This window comes from Epinephelus lanceolatus, chromosome 24, assembly GCF_041903045.1.
Source record: "Epinephelus lanceolatus isolate andai-2023 chromosome 24, ASM4190304v1, whole genome shotgun sequence".
Taxonomy (NCBI): Eukaryota; Metazoa; Chordata; class Actinopteri; order Perciformes; family Serranidae; genus Epinephelus; species Epinephelus lanceolatus.
Window position 1 is genome coordinate 23,681,755 of NC_135757.1, and position 27,957 is coordinate 23,709,711.

Below are 27,957 nucleotides of genomic sequence, written 5' to 3' on the forward strand. Positions count from 1 at the left end.
CAGCAAGATGGCGACCACAATGCAGAATGGATTTGAATGTGAGTACTCCGTATTATTAGCTAACCGTTTCATTAATAAACCAGTGTGTAATTTCATATTGCTGTAAACCGCCGCCGGTGCACTGCCACTGTGTCACAAAGCAAATGTTTTCTTTACAGTTCACCGTAAAATAAACAACCGTTAGCTGGGTTTTATGCTCGGTTCAGCTTGCCAGCTGAAGTACCGAGTCCGCTAACGTTAGCTGTGTTCTAATCTGAGCTCGATCATTTATTGTTCACCGTTACTCAGCTGTTTTTCACCTCAGCCAGGGCAGCTCACCTCAGGCAGTGGTTAAACACTTTCAACATATTCTTCTCTTATTTATTTGTTTTATTCTTTATCTTCTCTCTTTCAGGATTTTAACTAAATGGGTCCGTTTTGATAGGAATTTGGATCTGCTGGTTAATTGTTCATCATCATTATCATCATATCACAGAATCAAGATGGCCCTAAATGTCTTTGGTAAGCAGCATCACGCCTCTGATACTGGCCTTTGTGTCCTGAACTGAGTGTATTTAATGGTGTGTTTGTGTCTGCATTTTTACTTGTTTGTTGTGGGGGACAGCCATCACTTATTATGATCATGTTTCTGTTATGTATTGTGGTGAAATCTGGAGAGGCTACTAGAAATAAGGATTCAGTAGCATAGCTTTAAATCAATTTATTCGTTTACAATTTTGAAGTAGTACTTAATGTTTTCCCCTTAAGTCTTACTTCGCTTTATTTATTTCACAATTATAGGTGGTGGGTACCTTGCAGACTTAGATTTTACACACAAATCATTTGGTTATCTCAGAAAATGTGATGCAGCTTTATAGATTAAACATCCAACAGTGTATAAAGAAGTTCAATTGTCTTTACCATGAGCTATTACAACATTAAAAGGCAGCATACACAGTAATGCATCTGCATTAATACCTAATTATATAATATGTGATGTTCAGTGGTGTAGTGGAGGGTATACGCAGGTATATGGAGTACACCCACACCTTTTTCTGGCTGTTTACAGTATACCCACCTATCAGCCAAAAAAAACATTGGCATATATAAGATAAGATAATCCTTTATTTGTCCCACAGTGGGAAAATTTGCAGCAGAGGGCTAAGGAAAAGCAGAAAGCATCAGGAAAAAAAGTATACATTGGTAAAAAGAAACACACATATCGACGTTATAAGTAATCTGCACAAAATAATAAACTAACAGTAATAAAACACAAAGCAGTATCACAGATACACTTCACCACTAGTAATATATATATATATATATATATATATATATATATATATATATATATATACAAAAAACACTGACAGGGCTATTACTTTGGATACTTAAAGTACAAATACATTACTGATACTGTACTTCACCCAGGCAATGTATTAAATGCAGGACTTTCACTTTTTTATTTTGTTTATTTCTACGTTTACTTTGGTAAAGCAGTTATTGTAGACTATGTAATGTAAGTTCTGTATTTCACTGCTGGAAAGATGGGCTTTTTAAAACTAGGCTGTTTGTACAGTAGAGCAACACAGATACTTTTGAAATTGGTGCTACATGTCCAGAGAAAATATAGACAAAGGGCTGTAGTATTTTCTTTTGCTGAATAGATAGAAAACCCACAGTTAGCAGAATGCAATGTGCCGTATCAGACCACTAAGTGCTCCTGCTGGTTGGTGACATAATGCAAGCTCCTTCGTTTTGTGGCGGCTGGCTTGTAGCAAATGATCTCGAATTACAATTAAACAGGAAGCTAAAATATGTTTCTGAAGACATTTAAGGCAAGAATTTGGTGATACAGTAATAGAATCTTGGTTTATATGTGCTCAGCTATGCCTAGTTTTACTGTCCGAGGTCTTTCCACAGTACAGTAAACAGTATGGCGTGGGCTTCCTGTTCACAGACTCTGGTGGTGAGGTGAGAAACAGGTGATAGAGTAACAGAATCTAGGTTTAGATTTGATCAGTACTGCCTGGTTTGGTCTGGCTTTGGTCCAAGTTTGAGAGAGAGAGAAAGAGAAGGGCAGCTCATTCTCTCGTTGTGCTTCAGTACTCTTTGTGTCTGTGGTGGCGGGTACACAAAAATGCAGAGGAATAATCTGTAGTTTGAGCAACAGCCCTAGAGCCAGCGAAAATCCACCAGATGACACATAACGCTGTAAAAATAGAGATACTCAGCTAAGGCGTTATTGTTGTCCCTGTACCACCTTTGTAAAATCGCTGCATTTAATTTCTTTCCACCCCTGCTGCAGACCCTGTGAGCTGTCAGCGGTCGATATGTTTTGTCTGGTTTCTTGTGAGTGTGTCTGACTGTGAGGGTCTGCTGTCTTGAGACAGAGGCTGAGACACTTGCCCAGGGAGGGTTTGGAAGTTATTTTGAAGACAGGATACCGGGACGACAAGTGTTGAATAGATAAGGCTTGCAGAGTGAACACAGAGTACACCAAGACAGGAAGCAGGCTGTTAGTTTTACACATGCAGGGGAGATGGAAGACGGCGTGCAAGATGTTGACCAAAGGACAGATAGATTAGTTGATTTCCTACTGATTTTTTAATATACAAGTGGAGCAAGTTTAGTTCTGAAACAAAGTCATTCTCTTTGGCTGATTCCATGATTAGTTTCAGTTGTTCCTGCAGTTTTGGACACAATGAGTCAGTGGATAATTGTACAAACATAGACTTTGCACCTGAAAGGGTTTCACAGTAATAATCACATTGTTGGATTTTTACCGAAAATGTCAGTAGCTGCTGCAGAGTTCAGCCAAACTCCAACTGAGTGCTCGGGGCTGAAAATTATCCTGTTCTCCTCACTGTCTAATGCTGCAAAGAGTCTCATATTAATGTCAGTGTTGTTTATGCTCCGCAACAGCTGAACAAGCAACGAGGACACACTGCTACAGTGTTGATACCCATCTACAATTCATTTTAGAAGGCTGGCCCGAGGCGGTGACAGCACAAGCTTTTCTGGGTGTTAGAAAGATAAACATCGCAGTGAAAATTCATTTACAAGCCGTCCTTTCTGCGGAGCAATACAAATGAATCTTTCACGGCTTTTTATGCTTGACAGAGTAGATTTATGTACGAAGTCACTTAGACGCCGTTTATGCTCAGTGAGGTTTTTGTTGTTGTAAAAGAGCATCATGCATCAGTGTAATACCCAGAGGTAATTGCAGAAAATGAAGTAGCTGAAAGCCGTAACTTCATGAGTCATGCTGTCAGTGTGAGGATTTTTTAGACATTAAACTGTTTATTTAGCTTGTTTATTTGGCAATGGCCTTAATAAAAATCATGATTGCTCCAAAATCCTCATCCAGCTCCAACTGTTCATCCTTTAAACCAGCATTTGAGCTCATTTGATTGAATGTAAAATGTCTGCTTTTGATTTTTACATCAAGCTCCCCCTACAAATATATACTCTGTATTATGTCACTGATATAAAATAAGATAGATTAAATTAAATGAGAGAGCTACGATCTTATCTAGTTGATGGTTTGTATCAAAATTGAGACATTCAGTGGAGCAGGCAGATATCATGTTTTGTCCACTTGGGGGCACTGTAGCAAAGGAAATTAAGTTACTGTAAAGCTCTTGTACTTGTCTGTCCTCAGATCATGATGAATACAGGCCACCAGTATGGAAGTCTTACTGTGAGTATTGATTAACCATTTTGTGTGTTATTATTCTGATTTTAATCTTGAATTTAAGATTGCTATACACTTATTCTTTGTCTGGAGGGTTTCTGCATGCTGGCAGCATGCTCTTAGATGATGATTTGTGTGTTCTCTGCCATAGTGTACCAGCTCCAGCAGGAGGCACCTCACCCACGCAGACTGACCTGCACCTGCGAAGTAAGAACACGCTTTTTGATTGTCGGCCAGCCGATGTTTAACAAGTCTGTCATGTCTCCCTTTAACACACTATTTCATTTGAAGACTTTATGGTACTGCTCTTCAAAAATACCACTTCTGTTGGACAAGATACAGAGCAAAGGGTTTACAAATTATAGAGAGATGTCTTTACGTTTCAACATGACAGTGGTTAACATGGTTATGTTTAGGCACAAAAACACTTGGTTATGTTTAGGAAAAGATCATGTTATGGCTAAAAATACCCAGTTTTGGGGGAATGACGCCTGCTGTCAACGCAGCAATGTCTTGGTAAAAAACAACTGCTTTTCATGGCACTATCCCTGGTGGAAAAACAGTGGCAGGTTACTAAAAAAACTGCTATGTTTTAGGGCTAAAAAGCTGCAAGGAAAAATGCGATGACTTCTTTTTGTGGCACTATACCTGATGGAAAATCAGCAACAGGTCACTACAACAAATTCCACATTTGGTGACCAAAAAGCCGCTGGAAACACAGCAGTGACTTGCTTAAACAAGGAGTTGTTGTTTGTTGGTCTCTATAGCCCCATTTCCACCAAATACTTTCAGTACGGTAACTTTGGAACCAAAAGTAACCCTTCAGACATGGTACCAAGACCTTAGGTCCATTTAGCGTTTCCACCGCAACAGTACTCTTGAATGTGGGCAGGGTTGTTTTCACTCACTGCTCCATCCAGCACTTACTGTGTTTCCTCATAGATGGAACATCTGCACCTCATTTATCGTCCACAGAACGAAGTTGCACGGCAACATTTTCAGTCTCTCGATGGGATATTTTAAAATAGCAGGTTTGTGCATTTAGTCCCTCTCAGGCAAGCTCAGGGGTTTAGTGTTGCTGGAGCCCACAGGAACAATGTTCCCCAAAACTGGGGACAGTACAGAACGGTTCCATTGGCACCATCCACAACTTTTCACAGTGGAAACGGAAAGATGGGTACCAACAATTCCATACTGCTTGGTGGAAACGGGGCTCAACAGTGGTCTGCAGCTTGGCAGCAACTACCTGGTCACTGCATCTAACCTTGGTGTTACGCCATCTATTATCCCCTCCACCTCCAGATGACAAAAGTCAGCTCATATGTTACATCACAGTAGAAACATTGATGTAAAATGTATGAAACATGCAAATGTAGCATATCAGTGGTTTTACAGAAACATGCAATGCCAGAATTTTCTTCTGCCAACTGGGCTGAGATAATGAAGCCTCAAAATGTTCATTGTGGATGTTGCGCCACTTTGCATGCAACAGCAACGATCCCTTGTGCTATTTGGGTTAGCACATGACAATGTAGCTTAAATGAGGAGCAGGAGATTTGAGCACAGGTGTAGGATGTCAGTAGAGTTGTCATCTGGGTATATCCTCCCACAGATGTTCCATTTGAATTAAAGCCAAAGCACCCTAAGGGGGTCACTTAGGTATCCCATTACCTTGTATCGTCACTGCACAGGCATACTCTGTGGCATCACATACAATTTCTGTCTGAGACAATAATGGTGTGGATCAAGCCTCAAGCAAGGTGAACATTTCATAGTGTGTCTTTGGGTGTGTGTGCTTCGTCTCCTCAGAGACTGCATTCGCTGACTCGGCTTGTAGCAGGGTTGATTGTTTTTGTTGTAGTTCACCAATCCATTGTCTTTAGGGAAGGCAACTGGTAAACCAGTCTTAGAATGTTAAACACAGCATCGTTTTTTTCATGTTGGTAAAAGCACCTTCAATAGTAGCATCAGTTCCTGTTATATTTGCGTCAGTAGGACTGAGACTAAACAACACTATAGCAGTTATCCACTCCAGTTGTTCCTCAGTGATATTGGTACAATTGTCTACTCATGGACTAGAGGCTTGTGCAAGATTTAAACATTATTGACGTCCTCTTGGGCTGAGCTCTATCCAGTAGATACATGCTTCCTTGTACACGGCAATATGGTTGGCAGGTGTAGTACGAAAATACACGAAACTGCTCGCAACAAGGTCTGTGGATTATCTTAGATAACTGGGTCATGATTTCTGGAAAGGGACATTGCTGTTGAGTTCAAATGTGTTTTTTGGCTCACTGAGCACCACAAGCTGAGTGCCATGTAGTTCCATTATATTAAAGAGAAGGCAGACATCTCTACAGCCGATATCTCCAACACTCAGCAACTCACACCAAAACAATTTGGATTAATAAACAGCACTACAGGTAAGAGAAAAAATATGTTTTTTTGATGTAGGTGTGTAGAAGTGTTGGCCTTTTATTTCTCATGAAAACAACATGAATATACGCATCTGTTTTTGTAAGCTAAGTTTATACAGATGAAGTAGAGGCTCTGTCCTAGGTGAAATGCCACGTGCCAGCACCTCTGCCCACAAGAGGGAGAGCCACCAGATGTGTGTGTGGGTGGGTGGGGGTTTGAGCAAGGTTTGGGGGAATCCACCAGGGATTAAATAATGAAGGATTGTATGTCTGGTGTTTGTGTTAATCTGTTAATCTGTAAAAGACAGTCCTCTTAGGGCACGCTTTAATGGATGGTAGTGTGCTTGTAGATGCTAAGTGAACAGCTGTTGGCTCTGATGCCCCGGTCTGGTCAGGTAGTCGGTGCTGACCCAGTTAAATCAGCAGACACATATTTCATATGTGTAGATTTAGGGAGGGAACATTTAGAATTTGAGAAGGAAATTGACTGTTTAATGCTCAAAATTTTTTGGTGGAGGACCCCTAAACAGGTGAAAATGTAGTAAGCTAGCGAAGGTTTTGTGCCCCTTCCCCACCAGACAGGCTGACCTGTCCCTCCAGACTACCCATTCTAGCATTAAACCTTTACAAAGTATCAACAGACGGCAACGTTTTTGATCAACATTTTGAGGTCGAAATAGACAGCTTTTCAGCTAACTTAGCTAGCTAATGCTGGCAGCCAGAAACAAACAACGATGATGCATTGTCCGTTGCTATAATTTTTTACAAAGAACATTTCTCATGGTGGTCCCTCTAAAATGAGCTGTGGTTGAAGTTACTATATCATTATGGTGGGGGAGTTGATACACAGATGCTAGGTAGCGCTAGCATAGCTAGCTAGTTGAAATGTTGACCACGCTTATAACTGTGAAGTGACTGGCTGAATTAAAAACTGCAAAGTTTTTGACTGACTGGGGATTGTGAGCCTCTGATTGGCCACATTAAAATGATTGATAGATACCCCCAGAGCCCTTGGATAGTCCTTGAATGTTCTATTCTATGGCTCTGGATACCCCGCCCCCTCAAGCTCACGCATGCCCACGTTTAAAACAGTGGCTCTGAAACTCACACATGCATGTCTAAAACGGTGGTGATAAAACTCACGATTGCGCATGTCTATAACAGTGGCTCTCCAGCTCTGCAGGGGGATGATATTGTCTATTTTTGTAAGTTAAAAACAATTTCCCTTAGTGGAAATAAGCTTTTATTTACATTTATTTCACAGATAAGAAACAATAAATTGTGTAGACAATAAAGCCTCCGAAAATTGTATTTTAAGTCCTGTGTGTAATTTATCCTGGCTTCATATGAGTAGAGGAATCTCTGCTAGTCGCTAGGCTAACTTATACAATGTAAAATGCCATAGGCTTGTGCTAATAACGTTAGCATGTTGTATTTGTTTGAAAAACGTGTTTAGTATAAGACAGTTGTTTTGTCAGTGAACCTTCTGAGCTTTAATGGAGCCAAATTTTGTAATGTTACATTTGTTAAATGTTGCTGTTGTCCCTGGCTTCTTATGAGCAGAGGAAATCTCTGCATGTCGCTAGGATAATTTATACAATGTAAAATGCCATAGGCTTGTGCTAAAAACGTTAGCATATTATATTTGTGAGGAAAATATGTCCAGCAAAAGACAAGTGCTTTGTCTGTGAATGCTGCAAGTTATAGTGAAGCTGATTTGTGTACTTGTGTTTGAAATGGTCACTGTTAACTAAGGCTGTCACTAAGGATTATTTTCATTGTCGACTAATCTGTCGATTACTTCTTCGATTAGTCGACTAATCATTTCATCGAAAAATGTGTTAAAATGTTGAAAAATGTTGGTCTGTCTCGCCCAAACCCCAAATTACGTCATCTAATGTCTTGTTTCCTACTCACGCCGAAGGGTTTTAGTTCACTGTCATGGGAGAGTGTGTAAAGCTGCCAATATTTCAACGTAAGAAGCTGCAATATGAGTATTTTGGCGTACTTTTATAGTACTCTTATGAAAAATGACTCAAACCGATTAGTCAACTACTAAAATAGTCACCGATTATTTTAATAGTCGATTAGTCATCGATTAGTTGACTAATCATGGCAGCCCTACTATTAACTCATGTTTAATGTGTGTTTTGGGTGTGTTTTGATCAACTAAACTTTAAAGCATCTCACAAAAGCCCTACTGCCGACTACTGTTTTGGAGTTGTAACTGCAGAGTGACACAGACACACCACTGCACAAGTATAAATGCTCACAACGGCATAGGCTACAGCGTGGGCTCTGCATAGAGCTGACACAAGTATAAATCCACCTTAAATATAGGATGCTCAAAAACCTACATGCAGTGTATCTGCCTAAATGGATACATCATGTACAAAATTGAAAGCAAACTCTATACATAATTAATCCCTGCATTCCAGGTAAACATTTCACTCACTACCAAATTATTTCATAATTAAATTTGAAATACACTGTTTATGCAGATGAGACTCACAATGCATTGCTTATTCCCTCCAGCTCTGTACTCTGTAATGTGCAGTCAGGGCTCCATTGCTTACTGACAGACCTCAGAGCAGTTTGGTAGGCGTCCAGAGGTGCAACTGCATGGCTGATGAGAGAGGGCTAACTCTGACTGTTACCATCTTGACTGTGTTGTATTAAAGCTTTTAGTTAATACTGGTGTTCACTCTATTGAACTGGCAGGAGTTTATTTTTTGCTAATAATATACGGTCTGTAGACGCACCACATTTACGCTCAGAACAGGAGAGTGTTGGCATTTTGCACATACAAGGCTTAACATCTAAACTTAAGTGTGCATGTTATTATTTTCCTCTCTGCCTCTGTCTTTGTCTCTCTCTCACACACACACACACACACCTGCCTACCTTCTTCCACACACACACAGCAGCCAAATTAATATTCAGCACTGTTTGTTGGATCTTTGTTGATTTATTGGCTCGACAGCAGTTTTGTTAAGAACAACACAATGTTCAGCTTTTTATCTGACTCGTGCAATATTCTCTGCGCCCACACACTAACGACGAGCACACAGTGTGTAGCTGTGGGGGCATTTCACACATTATATTGTTTTTTTGTGTGTCTTACAGAGCAATATGACATTGTTGGTGTTATTGTGTCATGTAAACATTCAAGCTTGTATGGAAATCCCAGTTTTTACTTTCTTTTTTTTTTTTAGCATTTTACAGACTACGTGTTTTTTTCTTTTCCCTGCAGGTGGACAACCGACCTAAATACTATGGAAGAGAGTAAGTTGTCTTCTCGTCATCAGTGATTTACATGAGGCACATTGTCTCAATTTATCTCCAACAATGAGGATGGTTTTGAATCCATCTGTACCTACCATATAGCTTTTGCTGTTCATTTTTGCTACATTTAATCCAAAGTTTCCCACATACATAAAAACATGCTTTGTGGAGCAAGGGTCATTACTGCCATGCAATACCAAACATTAAAGGGTAACTAAAATATTTTTCAACCAGGGCCCTATTTTCATGTGTTTTTGTGGCTGAATGACTAACAGGAACAACATATGAGCGAGACGAAACAGGCTGCAATATAACCACTCAGGGCAATGAGCCGTCACTTTACGTCCACTAACAGTGCTTGTTGTTGCCACTGACAGGCTCAGACTGTTATTCTAAGTGTCTGATAACATTATGAAAGGATCCCTACAGATATAGATCTTTTTGTTTAAGAGTGAGATCCTTTATGTTTAACCATCTCACTCTTCAACAATGCCAATCATATTGTCATGTTTTCCAAATAAGATTACAAGGAAAGGTGACCTATATAATGTGATTCATGCACTATAATGAACTTCATGCATGGTAAAAATATTGTTTTTCCTGGAAACTATTCCTTTTAATGTACTTGTAATGTGTATATGGAAACATATGAGTAAAATGTGAGTGTGCTGTGTAAATACTTGGTCTAATATTATAGTAATGAAGCATCATCAGGCAATCGGAGCTAAATTTAGCCCCAAACTCATGGTTACTTACCAAATGAAATCATGAAAATGTATAGATCTTAAATATTGTTGTTTTACCAGGACCTGGTCTGGTTTGTCTGTGTCAATGTTTTAGTCCGGTTGTTTTATTTTGTGCTATATGTGAGCTGTTTTGTGCACTGTCACAAATGTAAAGTTGTTGTGGACTTGATAGCTCCTGCAATGCAATTGGAATCCAACTAAACTAAACTAAAGTAAACTAAACTGAACTGAAAGGTCTATTTCTGTAGGGATCCTTTCTCCATCAGTCACTGAGACACAAAACATGGTAAAATTCAAATTTGTTGGTAAGGTTGTGTGAAGACTAGTTTCGTGGTATTACAACAGCTAATTCATATTTGTGATACAAGGAATCCTGACCTAATATTTTGCTGCTTTTTACAACCAGGTTCCATGGGATGATCTCAAGAGAAGAGGCCGACCAGTTGCTGAGTCAGGCCGAAGGCAGCTACCTCATCAGAGAGAGTCAGAGACAGCCGGGCACGTACACACTGGCTCTAAGGTAATGTTTGTGTCTTTAGCTAATTTAGGGAGAGGCAGACAATCAAGAACAAATGTGATCTCAGTGGTGCCAGTGGATAAGTGTAAGCTTAAGTAGCGGAACAGGTATTCCAGTACATTTATTAGCCAATAAACCACCACAACTAGAAAAACAGTTAAGTCAGGTCGGAGTCTAGACAATCCCAAATTACCATTTTACATAGAACTACAGTTAAATACAATTGTTAAGGAGCTTGTTAGGTTACTATGTATTTCCCTGTCAACATAATCTGTATGGAGGAATAAAGGAATAAATAAAAAAATGAAAATAGATAAGTTAAAAAAAGTAAAAAATAAATATGAAAAATAATGCAAAAATAAATTAATACATTTAAAAATTTTAAAAATAAGAAAGAAATGAGAAAATGAAATAGGGAAATATATACATAGTGAAGCAAATTAATTAATGCCTACATTTATTTTTAATATTATTTTTGGTGCATTTAATGTCACAATTTATTTATTGTGTTATTTATTTATTTTTTAATAAATGTATTTCTAATTTTGGCAGCTTTTGTCCTCCATAAACCTGCTTCTGATCAAAAGCCAGTCATAATAGCTCATTATATGAAATATAATCAACAAGTCAATCGTTTAACTTGAGGACCAATTTTTTTTAGCATTTTAAAGACACTTAACATGCTCTTTTTTCACTCATGGAGGAATGAGCAGTGTAATATTATAGTTTTTTATTTTCTTTATTTTCAAGTACTAAAATGTAAGCCAAAAAGAGATAACTACAGATATTTTACTGTGCATTCTCTGCTTCTCTGCTTCTTGTGAATCCCCTGAGACATCAGTAGGAACTGTTGTTTGACCTCTTTTGTCTGCGCCTGCACAGATTTGTGTGACAAGGCAAGAAAAAGAGGCGCTGCGGCGCGTTGAGAAGCATGTGTGATCGTGTGTTCAGACGAGGTGTGAGGGTTTAAAGGCAGCCGTTTGAGCTTTAAGCTGCTCAAAGGCGCTCATCTCTGAACTCACATGGCTCTGCACACCTTTCCTCATGAGGAGAGGTCAGAGTGTGAGGAAGTGGTGGTTCATGGGAGCTTCTCTGAGGCATCAAGTGACTAAATTCCTGGTTGATCTTGCTTCGAGGCGCTTCAGTTGTGTTTAGGTTTGATGTTATAGAAGTTCAAAGTGCTTGACTAGCTTGTAAGCGTATCAGTTTGACTTCAATGTGAGCTATCATTTCCTCCAAATAGGTGTCACACTTTTAAATGGGTGCATGGCATAATTTGAATTTGGTTTTGGGTCAGTTTGCTCTATTCATAGCTGTGCCATTCTTCCACCTGCTCATGTTTCTCTCTCTTTCACTGCCTCTTCAATCCCTGTGGTTATAATTACCTTCCATAAATACCCACTTTATAAACTAGTGTCCCACTCTGGGTCGGCAGAAAAGGAAAGGTTGGATTTTGGGTTAATGATCTAATGGTGCTGTTTTATCTCGCGGTGGTTTCACTGTGATCCACTGAGGAGCAGATAAATGTGTTGGCCCAGTTCAGAGTCTGTCTATAATGGAGTTTGTGCCATTTTTGACTCAGAGTTAGAGTAAGGAGAATCCTCTTTCTTTTCCTCCTTTGCTGTATTTTGCTTTGAAGCTCCCTATATCTCTTTTTCCACACTCTTTGAAGCCAGCCAGTGTTGTCATTTTGATCAAATATTGTATTAAAAATGGGTCATTTTAAGCATTAATGCTCCAACCCAAACTTAAACTTGTAGTATCCAGTCTGCTGCCAGACAATCCTAAACTAAAGCATCTCCCTCTGTTCCATCCAGGTTTGGGAACCAGACGAGAAACTTCCGTCTCTACCATGACGGGAAGCACTTTGTTGGAGAGAAGAGGTTCGAGTCCATCCACGACCTGGTCACAGACGGCCTCATCACACTCTATATTGAGACAAAGGTGTGTGTTTCTTCCGCTCATTCCTTCTTACTCTCCTAAAAAATGACTTCCTGCTTTGGCTCTGAGAACAGTGCTGCACAATTAGATTGATCAGGGCTGTAATCACTGGATGTAAATGCTGATTATGGGTGATTACGAAGTGGAAGCATTTAAAGCTCTGTGCTTTAAGCTCATGTTTGCCAGGAATTCAGCTTGACTCACATATCATTACCCTTTGATCACCGCTTGTTTACTTGATCATCTGAGTCCCTGGATTCTTTGAAAATAACGCCTGAAGGAAGAAAGAATATTGGCGTTTTCTTGAGCTCACTCCCCATGAAGTGTTTATATGTTTATTCAGCCAATAGGAAAGTACTGTGAGGCAAAGCTGTGCTGTAAAGTCAAGTATAGTATTGTAAGATAAAGATCCAGGGACATGTGAGTCAAGTGTGGTTTCACAGGCAGGAAAAATAATCACTGATTCTGCTGAGGACTTTACACACCTGGTGCATGATGAAGAAACGACACGAAAACGCAAAATACTGGCCTGCCATTACTTTGCATTGGAGCTATTCAAACCCGCAGCGATGTGAATTTGCAACAGTTGCTCAACAAAGGGTTTTGATGCAAATAGACTTGACGGCAGTAATGCAAATGTGCAACAGTCAGTGCTAACCACACCACCACCATGCTGCGCCTTAAATTTAATTTTTTAAAATTTTAGGCCTTAAAAGTCATTAAATAGTCATAAATTTGAATTTCTTCTTGTCAAAATGAGTCAAGCTCTTCTGCATTAAAGTCAACATTTCTGATGTTACAAGTATTTAAACCTATTACTGAACTTATATAATACTGTCTTTTTACTTTATACTTGCACTTGCCTGTTGGCAAAATGTAACCTCATTCATATACCATAAAACTTAAATTAATAGCCCAGGCTATTTATTGAGTCAGGCGCTTCTTTTTCAAAATGGGAAGCCACACCAAGCTAGTAAAAGGGACTGGGCGTTTAGTTGAATTTTTACGCTGCACCACATATATACTGCTTACCTTAAAATGCACCTGCAATGCTTGAAATAAAACAAGATGATTCGTCCATAATTCAGTCTTATCTTGGATTTAAAGTCATCTTAAAAAGACCTTAAAAAGTATTACTGTAATGGCTAAGTCCTATACTGTAGCCACTACTGGCTGGTAATGCTAACTGGGCTACGTTATTTAGTTTGACGTGCACTCAAAGAAAATGATGCGAGTCCTCCTTTAGAACTCAAAATAATCCGGCCATTTATTTTCCACAAAACTTTCGTTAGTCCGTACAGCAGGTAATAACGCCACATCCAACAACATAAAAATAATAACACGGATTACTTCACAAAACCACAGTGAGCGCAGTCGAAAACTTTTTGCTTCCTCCCAGATTAGCATGGCAAAACCTATACATTTGTTTTGAACCTGGTTAAATGGCCTAAGGTGACCCCAGGTCAGCGGCATCTGCTGCGACATCAAATACAGCCCTCTAGTGGTACGGAGGAACCATTTCAATGAGTAAATAATAAATGATAAGTTAAATATGGCTCATACAATTACATTTAAGTGTCATACCTGTAGACACCCTTGTTGTATGATATATGCCCAGGGCTTTTATTGTGAAAGGTAAGAATGGAAGAAGTGGATCTAGTATGTGCTGCCTTTAATCCCGTTTCCACCGTATGGTAAAGTTCAGTTCAGTACGCTTTTTCGGTTCCCGCTATGAAAAGTTGTGGATGGTACCAATGGAAGCGTTCCTTAGCGTCCCCATGTTTGGTTACCCCTCTGTTGGGGTACCTAGCACACAGATCTGGTACTAAAAGGTGGAGCTGTGAACACTGCACTCTGTTGATTGGTCAATAGCGGACGATCACTCTGTAACTTTTCACGGTGGAAACGGGGAAAAAGCATACCGTACTGAACTGTACCGTACCGTGCTGCTCGGTGGAAGCGGGGCATAAGTGTTGTTTTACAGTCCTCCAAAGTAAAAGCCCAACATGGTTGGTTGATGCCTTTATTCATGGTGGGAAAGGTCAGAAAAAACAACCAGGTTCTGAAAAAACTTATGTTCCTTTTTTGCTGTGTAATATTTGCGTTTTGTGAAAGAACTCATGATAAAAACAACAGTTTGAAAAACTATATTAACATGCAGATGAATCACATCAATAAAATGCCTCGGTGTGTAAAGGCTTTTAGAGGACACTGAATCTTAAATAATAAAAACCTGCCACCTTCTCCTCTGTCAGGCAGCGGAGTACATCGCTAAGATGACCATAAACCCCATCTACGAACACGTGGGCTACACCACCCTGAACCAGGAGCCCACCCTGAAAAAACACCTGCCTCAAAGTCCAGAGGCCCCGGATGGACCTGCTCCAGCCAAAGATGACCGTAACGCTGAGGAGAGGGTGAGGACAAACACACATGCATGAACATTGACACAGGCAAATGTTTTGTGACCTTAAAGTTTTGACATATCACAATATGATTGTTGTTCAGACCTGAAATACAAAGTCTCCCACATTTTCTTTCTCATTATCCTCCATTCAGTTTCATTTTGAGGAAGTATCTCCAGCTAAAGGGTGACATAGTGAAAACAAACCTGAAGCATTAACCACTGTGAATACTCGATCAGTATCTCCAAAACATATCACTCTCTGCAGGAATTATGGAAATGGAAATCGTGTAGCAACTCAGGCCAAAAGAGTCCTCCAATTAACATATGTTTTTGGCAAGCTGACCTGAAAGCTTCAGGATTTTTAGAGGGTTGGTTTGAATAAGAAATGGAGTTGTGTTGGCACAGAGAGTTGGCTACAGACCAAAGAAGATGCCCTGGAGGAAGCAACAGTCTTAAACTAGGCCTTAAAGTAACCAGTCTGAGACAAACTGAATCATTCATCATCACGTTTCTTCGGCTGGGTCTTTTTGCAAACTGTTTTTACTTGTTGGAGATTATAAAATGGTGAGCAATCAGTGAGTCATATCTCAAAACTGAGATCATATTAGTAGAGACATTGACAGTGGAAATTGTGTAGGAGTACTGTGAGATTTTAAAGATGGATTGATCCAGAGGAGTGAGAGATGAAGACTAGGGATGGGTACCGAAACACAGTATTAAATGAGCCCCGGGGCTAAATTATCAAAGACTGTAGTATTGATAAGCTCCGATGTTATCGGTTCTTTTAGCGGTACTTTAAAACTTTAAAACATACTTACTTACTCACTTACTTTAAAACATTTTGGTTTAATTCATCATCCTGCAGCATCTCATCTGCGCTCTGTGCTGCGGCTGACCTCCACATCCACACACACACACACACACAACATGGAGTAGTCAGTAAACAGCTGAGAGGCTGCGGTGGAAACAAAGTAAAGATAACTCGAAAATTACGTGAGTTGATGGCAGCTATGTTCATGACTGTAGTGCATTAAATCTTAGCAAGTAAAAAGCCAATACTTTGTCAATACATGTGACCAGCAAGCATGAACATTTAAACAGCGATATTTCACTCTGCTCTGTCCTCAGTCTCTCATAGCCTATTTGTAACAATTTGCTATTAGCTGAAAATGACAGCTGGCTGACACGAACAGCGCCCCCTTCCTCTACCAGCGATAATGTTACCTGCATGCAGTGAATCACATCAGCAAAGAGGGTAATTATTTAGAAAAAATAAAGAACCGATAAGAGTACCGATAAAAGTAGTAGTGTTGATAAAATCTTAACGATACCCATCCCTAATGAAGACTACACTTGCATCTTTATAGAGCGGGCCCATCTGTGTTCTTTTCTGTTTTTTTCAAATGGAAACACACATTCAGCCATTAGAGCGACGAGCACTGATAGCAATGATAATAACTAAAAGGGTTAGTTCGCGTTTTTTGAAACAGGATTGTATGAGGTATTTAGCCATAGTCAGTGTAATATTTTCATCACTTTCCCTTGCTGTCAGACACCCTTTCTTGATAGGCAAGTGAAGCCGTTATATTGCTTTCTTCAAAGCCACAAGACTATTTGACAAAACAGTAATTTTACCTCGCAGAACACATGAGTTGCTGCTCGTCTGCTGCCTCGATCGGCTGGTTCGTTTGAGTTATTGTGTTACTTTTGGATCTGAACTAACATGGCATCCACAGCAGTGTGTTACTCAAGCCCCATTTCCACCAAATACTTTCAGTATGGTACCTTTGAAACCTAAACATCCAAACTGAAACATACCGTACTGCTTGGAACACTGCTGGGAAGCTACAAAAATACATAAAAACTTGATGGTGCTGTCCTTTAAATGTATGTGTCTGAAACTAGAAGGCGAAAATACGAAATGTTCAGTTTTAGTTCAGCAGAGGAAGGAAAGAGTAATTTGCAAGTGGAAGATGAGTGAATTTATGGTGTGGGCAGTATGCAAAACAACTTGCACCAGTCAATCTCTTGAAGTCACTGGACCTTAAATGTATAAATAAAGGTTATGTAATCAGTAAAAGTAAATGTTGCTGCAGAGAGTTAGAATGAGGGTAAAGGTAAGGAAAGTTGCTGTGTATACAGTACTAAGATGGAAGGATGAGAGTTGATAACATGGTGAAAGAAGGAGAAGAAGAAGGAGGAGGAGGAGGATGGATGCAGAGGAGAGATGGCCTCCAGCCAAAGGCTCTGCAGCAAAATTACATAACAGCAGTTTGCCTGCAGAAACCTGCTATCTCCCAAAAGCTGTCTAATAAGTATTCAGGAGTCGTCGTTGGCTCATTAGTTTCCATTCGGCTGTGAGATAATTGTTTTCTGTGATTAGTTTTTAAGCCAGAGGACAGACAAGAAACTTTTTCTAAAGCTTTTTTAGAGTTTGGGAACAGAGGTTTGGACTGGAGATGTGAGGTTTACTATATGATGCAGGAGCTAACTTGGATGCTAATCATTGGTTTCATGTAAATTTAAGTTCTGCAGCTGTGAGTTTGTGCAGGTGGGTGTGTTGGAGGAGGCAGGAGATGTAGATCCATTCAGACAAGTGCTCTAAAACCACCATGTATATGAACACACACACCAGTGTAACACATTCCAGGTGAAATGGACGACACAAAACACCAACAGGCTCATAACAAAGTAGGTGTAGTAGTGTGTGCAGTGCGTTTATCGGCTACACCAGCACTGAACCTCCTGAGGCCTTGTGTGACCTGCAGTGCATGACCACCTACACCGCATCTCATACATCACTGTCTGTGTGTATGTGTGTGTGTGTGAAGGGGGTGGTCCTACGTGTGTGCTTTCATAATTGGGTGGATTTGCAGACAAAGCAGTACGAGTGTGACATTGAGACCAGAGGTGGCTCTCTGCAGGGAAGACAGACATGCGAGATATACATATTTCATGCAGCTAATCACCTTTTATCGCGGGTTAAATGCCGTTTTTATGGTCCCCAGGGGGCTGATAGAGACGTGGTTCTGGTGATGACTTTAAATTTTAAATTTTAAGGTCTTGTTTTGAGGGTGAGTTCACTGGATGGTGACAGGAAGTATTTTGGTGAGCAAAGAAGGCAGCAACCAGATTTGATGGAAAATACATAAAAAAGAATACACCAACTTAAACATTAGGAGCTAAAAGTGCCACATATAAACATATGAGCTTGCTAAGCATAACTAGCTTTGTTCCCTCGTCTTCCCGACATCTATGTTGTTTTTTGTCTTTCTTTCTATGTCTATAACCTGGGTGCTCTTTTGTTATCAACCCTGCCATCTCCACACAATGGAAACAATCATTAAATATCCATGACCAGTCATACATATGCACTGTGTTGTAGATATAAGCTGAGGATTACTGATTTGAATATATGGTGTCACGTTTCAATTATACTTTGTAGATTTGTAGTATCTAAAATATCTTATTTCAGTGTTTTATCGTGCCCCAAGGAAAAGCAATTATTGTTATTGTAATAAAATTATTAAATAATTAAAAAACATAAACATAGTAACAACAGTAAAATTACTACTTGTAAAACAGTATCTAAACTTTCAAGGACAACAAAATGTAAAAAGACATAGGAAGATGACACTTAAAAAAAGTGTACAAATATATAAGTAAGAAAAGAATTCTAATAATAAAACAAAAAAATAAACATATAGGAAGCACATATTTAAAAAAACAAATTAATAAAATAAGTAAGGAAAAGCAATCATTATAATAATAATAATAATAATAATAATAATGCTATAATTAACTGAAAAACATAATAATAAAAACAGTAATTTTTGTTCGCTATTTTCAAAAACAACAAAACATGGTATTGCCATTCTTCTTTTCCATACAAACAAACATAATTTCAAAAGACATAGGAAGAATACACTTCAAAAATATGAATATAATAGAATATATCACTAAAAATATATATTTAAAAATAATAGATTAAATTAAAAAATAAGTAAAAACAAAAAAAAACAACAGCAAATATTATAATAATGAATTTATCATCTAATTAAAAATATAATAATGATAATAATAATGATAGTATAACAGTAGTATCTACAATATCTAAAAATAAATAAAGAAATTAAAAAAAATAAATAAAAAGGACAAAGCCCACAGGGTGAAGCTTTTAGATCTCTCCAACAGTAACAGGACGTAATGCAGTCCCACTGCTTGTTTGTTGACAGTTTGCTCAGCCCAAAAAATGCCACACAAAAATCCACCCACCAGAGGCCCCACTTACCGAAAAAAACTCTTAGTGCACTTCTTAAGTGAAATTTTAGCCTTAAACTGTTCTTATGTAATGTTTATAACGGATGAGCAGGGCCATCTGAGGACATGGGGTTGTGTAAATTTCAAGCAAAAAACAGAAAGCACACCAAAGCAGTCTATTATTTACAGTGGACAAGTATTAGAGACAGACTGGGAAACATCAGAGGAAAAACAAGTCAGTGCTGATGTTAAAATGACAAAATGGAGGGAAGAAACAAATGAATAAAATAATAGCTTATTTCTCAGCTCATTCTTTCTCTCCCTCTTTCCTCTTTCTCTCCCGGGACAATTGAGGTGGCAGAAATTGGTGACGAACAACAACAACCTCTGCGTTCTGATTGGCTCGTTCTCCTCTCAATGTGACCTGTTAAATTCACCCATTACTGCACCGTAGCTCAGCCTCACCCCCCCCCCCCTCCTCCTCCTCCTCCTCCTCCTCTTTCTCTTTCTCTCCGCCTTTATCACTTCCCTCCTCCACTAGTTCTGCCTGGTGAGTGTGTGGAGGGAAAGAGGATTAACACACACACACACTGAGCCATGTGGGCTGAAACGCTCACCTACACGAGACTGCGAGACGGGAATGCTCATTCTGCCGCATCAGTCCGGTTTGAAGGATTTGGGAACGCGTTGGGAACTTTATTTCATAATTTTTTATTTTCTGATTGGCTGGCTGGCTTTTGTTTCATTTTTTTTTGTTATGAACTGGAATTGCACCATGCAGCCCCATCAGTATGCAAGGCTAATCTGATTGGCTGATCTTTGTGCTGCTAAGACAGTGGGATTGGTCGTGTGTTGGCCCCTCGGTTTGGGATGTTGTTCTCAGATGGAGCTTTGAAATGAATTGAGCGTCCAGTTGTTGTACTTATTCCTATTGCGCTGAGCATTGTTTGTCATTTTTAACACAATCTTTAGAAGAGTATTTCCTTTTTGTTTTTTTTATTGCTCGGCAGTCTGATTGGCTGACTGTATTTATTTATGGGATTTAGGTCTCACAGCTAGTGTTTGATTTAAACCTCCAGTGTGACTTAAATTCACGCTAAAAGTACAGATCCCACAATGCCGAGCCAAGAGTCGTATGTCGTTAAAAGAGGTAAAAAGCAATCCCGCAAACGAGCCAAGAAGGACTCAGGTCAGAAGGGCTCTTTGTTTACTGCAGCTCTTGGTTTGAATGTCAGCGCTGGTTCAATTCCCTCCCTGCCAGTTACTGGCAGCACCTCAGACCCCAGCGCGGGCTCAGGGACCCTTCTCAACCGGGCGCCAGCCCCCTCTAAACCCACCTCCCCTGCTTCCACCTTCTGGCAACCAATCAGATCTTTTGCCCTTTCGCAGCTTACATCGCTGGTGCGGCGGGCCACCCTGAGGGAGAGCGACTTGGCGCCCAAGTATGAGAAGGTCCACAACTTCAAGGTGAGCCGCTCCTTTGCTTCTTCATCCTGTCCTGTTTGTGTGTGTGTGCGTTGAATGATGCCAGAATTGCTGATTCAGCTCAGAGGGTCTTATTCAAATTCGCACAGAGCACAGAGCGCCTTACACACACACACACAGAAACACACATTTCTGCATTTACGTTTCAGGTTTTAAAGGGACAGTTCACCAGCAAATCAAAAATACATATTTTTCCTCTTACCTGTAGTGCTATTTATTAATCTAGATTGTTGGTGTGAGTCGGTGAGTGTTTGAGATATCAGCCATAGAGATGTCTGCCTTCTTTCCAGTATAATAGAACTAGATGGTGGTGCTCGAAGCGCCAAGAAAAAGCATTTAAAAAACCCATCAGCAATGTCGCTTTCAAGAAATCATGAGCCGGTTACTCAAGATAATCCACAGACTGAGTTGCAACAGTATGAGATTTTCACAGTGTGATTACCGTCTCAGAAAATATTGCGGTTTCACAGTATCATGGTATTACAGAATTTATGTTATTATCAGTAATGAATACGGAAACGTTTTACTACCAGAACTGAAACCATTTTGTTACTGTGTGTAAAAGGTTTCACCTTAGAAAATAACTGAAATAAAGGAGAGATTCAACGTCCAGTTGTATTTTTTTTCTTCAATATCGTAGCTTAACAAATGTACATGGTATGATAACGTCAACTTTTATATCATGGTATACTGTAAAACTGGTATGTCACTGCTACCCTTCCACAGTAGACTGATGTAGGAACTATTTTCTTTAACCAAACCACACCTACTAGCCATATCACTGCGCAGAAGGAAGCATGCATCTAATCATGTAACGTTAGCTAGCTCAGTGGTGTACCGTAAGTGTATTTTTTATGGGAACTGCCCATTGGTTCAACAGCCCATTGGTTCGACAGCCCATTGTTCCGACCATATTAAACTCATTGTTCCGAAGTCCGTTCCTAAATCATCATGACGCCCTGTGGTTAAGGTCTGGTTAGGTTTAGGCACAAAAACCACTTGGTTAGAGTCAGGAAAAGATCATGGTGTGGGTTAAAATGAAAAAGAAAGTGACAAACACATAAGCCGTGAGCCTGCTCCACCTCAAGCCGGTCGCATTGTTGTTATCTCCCCTCTTTTAAGAATAATGATAATAATAATACCCTCTTATTTTGTTTGTTTTTATCATGCCCTGCTTGTTTTTATATATGTAATACTTTATCTTACATGATACTTTATGTTTGTCATGTATGATGTGTCTTAAGCACATTGAGTTCACGCTTGTCGTATGAAATGTGCTATATAAATACACTTGACTTGCATGATGATACAGTTGGCAGGTGTAGTTTGGTAGAAAGAAAATAGTCCTACATGAAATTGCTCACATCAAGGTCTGTGGATTATCTTGTGTAACCAGGTCATGAATTTCTGGAAAGAGACATTGCTGTTGAGCTTTTCAAATGTATTTTTTGGCACTTTGAGCACCACAAGCCGAGTGCCATCTAGTTCCATTGTAGTAGAGAGAAGGCAGACATCTCTAGGGCTGATATCTCCAACACAACACATCACAACTCACACCAAAACTATCTCAATTGATAATAGCACTACAGGTAAGAGGAGAAATATATATTTCTGATTTTGGGGTGAACTGTCCCTTTAAGCTTTTGTTTGGTGCGTCAGACTCCCAGATTTCCATACTGCAAGGAGCCATTAGTGAGGAGCACAAAGGTCAGAGCCACAGTGTACTGAGCTCAAGGGAGATGTGGACGAACACACACTGACAGACACGCTCACAAAGAGCACTGTGGTGTGATGGAGGGTATTAGCATTTCATTATATAGAGCCAATTTATGCGAAAAATAAGCAGATTAAAACTCAGCTCTCACTGTAATTTTTCTATAAACATCCTTTTAAGGACTCCTATTGTGTCTCCATCTTCCTTTCTTCAGTGTCTGTAATTGCTGGCATACCCCTTTTTCTCAGTGTAGACCTGTGCAGATATATAATTTAAGCACATTTAACTCATGTTTATTTTTTATTTTGTCTGACCATATTTTCTTCACTTTAAAGTTCGTTATAAATTCTGCGATAAATTTCAGTTTAAAAATGATCAAATGTCCCTTTTTGTCCATCTCATAATAACCAGGTTCATACATTCAGAGGCCCCCACTGGTGTGAGTACTGTGCCAACTTCATGTGGGGTCTCATCGCTCAGGGAGTCAAGTGTGCAGGTAACACACACATACACATCCTCTCACACACACACATCAGTGCATTATTCACTTCTCTCAATCCAAAAAATGATTAAATTTCTGCTCCTCTGCCTCCTCCGCTGTGTTCGACATGTCGCGCCTCCTCTCTCTTTAAACCGTGACTCGAAACTGGGACAGCAGGCTTAAAGTTAGTCACTTTTTGCTGTTGACTCATCTGCTGTGTACCGTGGATTTTAAATGTTAAAAGATTCAATTTGGTGCCAGAGAACACACTGTGTGTGTGATTATTACAGTGTGTGTGGGTCTGTCTGATGAACTGTGCCTCAGCAACGCCTACACTTCAATGCAACTTTCTACTTGTTATGCTTTAAGTCGGAGACAAAATTGCATTATCCTGATATTGCTGTTGGGTCTTTACAGCAGTGTGAAGAGCTGAAAGCACACTTTTATGTAAATGCAGCCACACAAGATGCTGCAAAACAATGGTGTAAATGATTCACTGTCATATTCTGTCTCTCTCTGTCAGACTGTGGGTTGAACGTCCACAAGCAGTGCTCCAAAGTCGTGCCCAACGACTGCCAGCCGGACCTGCGGCACGTCAAGAAGGTGTACAGCTGCGACTTGACCACGCTGGTCAAAGCCCACAACACCAAGAGGCCCATGGTGGTTGACATGTGCATACAGGAAATCGAGGCTAGAGGTGAGAGGATCAAATCGTTTGCTGCCTCCACCCACGAGACCTGCATGTGTATGCAAGATGTGTGTGTCAGTGGAATAAAGATGTACACAGGCAGAATAAATCCCACATGTGAGAGTGGGAGTGCTACAGTTTATCCCGCATGGGATCTGAGTTGTCTTAGGGGAGCTGCCAGAGACAGGATTTTATCGACTGCGATTCAAGAAACTAATACGTGAAATCAATAGACACCTAACGTGAAGTGATTGAACTTGACAGGAGCAGGAGAGCAATTCACTCCTCATCCCCCCACTCTGTCTCTGTTGTAGTGTCTAATCAATCTTCAACGCCGTCTCTTCGTTTTAATCTGTGTGTGTGTGTGTGTGTGTGTGTGTGTGTGTGTGTGTTTAATTCCTATTTCTGTGTCTCCTTCAGTTTAATTCATTCAAGCTGTTCCATTCGCACAACAGGAGAAAAAACATTTCACAAACACTGTGGTATATTAGCATTAATCAGCAGCTGACATCTACAGTACACCCATTACTCATTACGCTTAATTGATTAATTAATTAATTTTTTTTTTTTTTTTTTTTTAGTTAAAACATGTAAAAAATGGGAAGAAATACTTGTTGCATGTCTTTAAATTTATTCTTTTGTCAAACCAACAGTCCAAAACCCAAATATATTCAAATTACTATCATGGAAGAAAATCTGTAATTATTCTCATTGAACCAGTGCATTCTGGGATTTTTGTTTAAATGTGTTTAATTACAACAGTTTAAAGTCCCTATGAAACAGAGGTGAGAGCGTCTTTAACTTCGTATTTCACACTGAAACTGAATATTTGAGCCGTGTGCAGTTACAAAGGGGCCTTGAATCAAAGTGCGCGGGCTTAGAGATAGACCTATTTCACGGCAGACATTTTGACTTGTCATCGTAGGTAAAGCACAGGTGTATTTAATACTTATTAGAGGCTTTGTCATTGTGCATGCTGGCTCACTGAACAGCTTACTGGGACACTAATTGGAACTGAGCCATTGTTAATGTTATCAATTTCACCTGTGCTTTTCCTACTTTGACAAGTCAAAACATCCGCTGTGAAAAAGGCCTATTGGCGCAATATGGAAGTACAGCGGCAGTGGACTGTTGGCTCCACCCACACCTCCCTCGCCATTAGATCAGGCAGAGGACGAGGGAGAGATGAATGAATTAGACCTCAGTCACATTGTTTTTAAGAAAATGAAAACAAAGGTTTTGCTCACCAATATCCAAACATAAATCGGCGTAACCAGCTGAAGGAGCTAGCCTCAGTCGTTGTAATGTTAATGTTAGCAGCGGTAACGTTAGCAGACTCTGCTTGCACTGCTGCTCTCTGCATATTCTTTGCTGCTGACGTTGTTTGCTCACTACTTGCTTGCTAACACACAAGATAAGTAACACAATATTGCTAGCATCACAACTGAGCGCCAGAAATGTTTGTCGCACTCTGCCCTCTGGCACCTATCACTGGCATCCCAATGTATTTACGCCATAGCAAGTGGACACAGCTTTTTAGACATGTATTTGACTTACAACAAGAGAGTTAACGCAGGAACACAGGATTAAGTTAATTTAAATCATCCCTTCAACTCTCCTTGTCTGTCTCAGGTCTCCAGTCAGAGGGTTTGTACAGAATATCAGGCTTCAGTGAGTTGATTGAAGATGTCAAGCTGGCCTTTGACAGAGGTGAGTGTTGCTCATCTGTAGGAATTTGCCTCCCAGCATCAGTGAAATATCAATAAAATTCTGAAGGCAGATATGTTATCCGCTGCCATCATCTGTGGGTTTCTTTCAGTCACTGACTCATTGTTTGGGTCCATATGTTTGCACGATGTACCGACTGCTTTGCTCCACAGATGGAGAGAAGGCGGACATTTCCTCTAATGCCTACGAGGACCTCAACATCATCACCGGAGCCCTCAAACTCTACTTCAGAGAGCTGCCTATTCCCCTCATCACGTATGACGCCTACCCACGCTTCATAGAAACAGCAAGTAGGTCTTCATGCTTTCTGTACCTTATTACATAAGATGAAAAATGAATGGAAGGGCAGTTTAGAGGCTAAGCTGAGCTTTTGAAGGCAACACAGACAAGGTGTGGGTGAAATGTATTTTGTCAGGTTTTTTTTGTTTTTTTTTTTCTTTACATTTGATTATAAGATTCTTACGTGTTGCTTATCTGTGGGATGGCCTATGTTTAGTGCTCCTGAAACACGTTTCTTTAATCTGCGTTCCTTTTTGTGCGTGTTGCAGAGATAGCAGACCCAGAAAAACGTCTGGAGGCTCTCCACGAGGCGCTGAAGCTGCTGCCGCCAGCTCACTGCGAGACACTGCGATACCTCATGGCTCACCTCAAGAGGTCTGAACACACAAGTTGTGATTTCACCTAATCACATATTGTGATAGCTTAAGCAGGATTTATACTTCAACATGCTAACATTATTAGCACAAGTCTATGGCATTTTACATTGTATAAATTAGCCTAGGTCCAAGGCAAACAAACCACTAAATTTAAGAGGGCATGAGGTGGAAACAATATTTTTTAGCTATTGAGCATTTTAGCAGAAATGGTTCGTAATTGTTCTCTAGCACACGGTTAATATCCATTGTTCTGTCTACATCGGGTCATGATGCTAATGTGCTATCTGATTAACTAGCATCTTGAATCCACCCTGTCGGTCTTGCGGATTTCCCTTTTAAACAACAAATACAGACTGCCACCATCCGCTGCTGTGGAGAATTATTTCCTCTCAAACAGTTGTAGAACTTGCATGCTAGTTAGCCATTGGCTGTAGTCTTTGCAGTGTGTTCAAGTGCAACTTTTTGGACGATGCAACAGTCTTTCTTGCTGTCATTTTGGTGTGTCTTGGCCTTAACATGCTTTCCGTCCTCTCTCTTTCCAGAGTGACGGACTACGAAAAGGAGAACCTCATGTCCAGCGAGAACTTGGGTATAGTCTTCGGCCCGACACTGATGAGGGCCCCCGGGCTAGACGCCATGACAGCGCTCAACGACATTCGATACCAGAGACTCGTGGTGGAAACTCTCATTACCAACGAAGACGTGTTGTTCTGAGAGGAAGGGAGGGGAGAACGATTCTTTCAACTTGGAGAAGAAAGACATACAGATCGGGAAGTCCTCCTGTGAAAAGAAAACTTTTAAGAAGAACATGAAGAAACATGCAAGACATCTGGAACTTGTGTCTTGATAGAAACGACATCGAGGAGTGGAAGGAGGGATCAACGAAGGAAGCAACTATTTGCAAACAGTGGAGAAGAAGTCAAAGGAAGGATGCAGTGTTTCCCTACATTTTTAAACTCAATCACACACCTGAGGCTTCCACAGAAGATCCAAATGTGTTGATTTAGGACAATATTCCAGCCTTGTTAGAAATAAACAATTAGGATCTTTTTTGATGAGCTGGAAGAAAAGAGAATATGTTCTCTATCATGGCGAGAAGATAGCAACAGCATTGGAACAACACTACTTTGTCTATGTAAGGGAAACACTGAGTGATCCATGTATATGTTTAAATTGTTCTTAAATGGATGCCTTGACATTTTTGAGTTTTCCTCACCAGACACCAGAAATCAGCTAGCTAAAAAACCTTGGGTCGTTAACATTCACCACAAAAACCAAATGAGCCACACACTTCTAAACAAGTGTCAAAGTTCGGTCTAAAAGGCAATAACGCTCCATGTTTTCCTCAAACTCTGGTGGTAAGAGATCCGTTTGTTTGCTTTGTTTTCCATTGTGTCAAGATATCCCTTTAAGAAGCATTGACTCCATACCTGTAGACAGCTGGATGAATGAATGAATGAATGGAAAAAGGGAACTGCTCACCCATAATGCGCACTCATTCCTCTGAATGGAACTTAAGTGACTTGGACCTAATGTGTTTTCATTCCTCTTTAAAAACTCTTTACTTTACAGCTCCCTCTTCTTTTCCATCGACTGAAATGTAATTACAAAGTCATTTTACACTAAGTAGTTTTTTAGTTGTTAACATAGAAATGCAGACTTACCCTTTTTTTGTGTCAAATTATAAGCCTCTGTTTAAGAGTTGTTGCTGGATAATTATGTTACAACTGATGGAGCTGTACACTAAATGGTTTATCTTTTTTTCTCACTGTCCCTGAAGCAATCCTGTGTTTGCTCTCTTCGCCTCTAAAGTGAAAAATAACGCTATTTTGCATTTAAATGAAAGCTTTGGGAACATTTCTGCAGCAAGCACACATAATTTTTCTCAATATTTAGACTTTCTAGTTCTCCATCAGGCCTTTAAAGGGTAATTACAATATTTTTCAACCTGGACTC

At 39.9% G+C, this 27,957-nt stretch overlaps 1 protein-coding gene across 1 annotated transcript; it reads left to right on the forward strand.

Annotated features, from left to right (window-relative positions):
- LOC117250074 (N-chimaerin) lies at positions 1 to 27,427 on the forward strand. Its single transcript, XM_033616057.2, has 15 exons — positions 1 to 38; positions 395 to 501; positions 3,644 to 3,682; positions 3,828 to 3,883; positions 9,347 to 9,378; positions 10,531 to 10,644; positions 12,459 to 12,585; positions 14,838 to 14,999; positions 20,639 to 20,716; positions 22,860 to 22,944; positions 23,453 to 23,626; positions 25,250 to 25,327; positions 25,498 to 25,635; positions 25,894 to 25,999; positions 26,544 to 27,427. Coding segments are annotated over exons 1-15 (1,470 nt in total). The 5' UTR covers positions 1 to 36; the 3' UTR covers positions 26,716 to 27,427.
- The last annotated feature ends 530 nt before the right edge of the window (positions 27,428 to 27,957 follow it).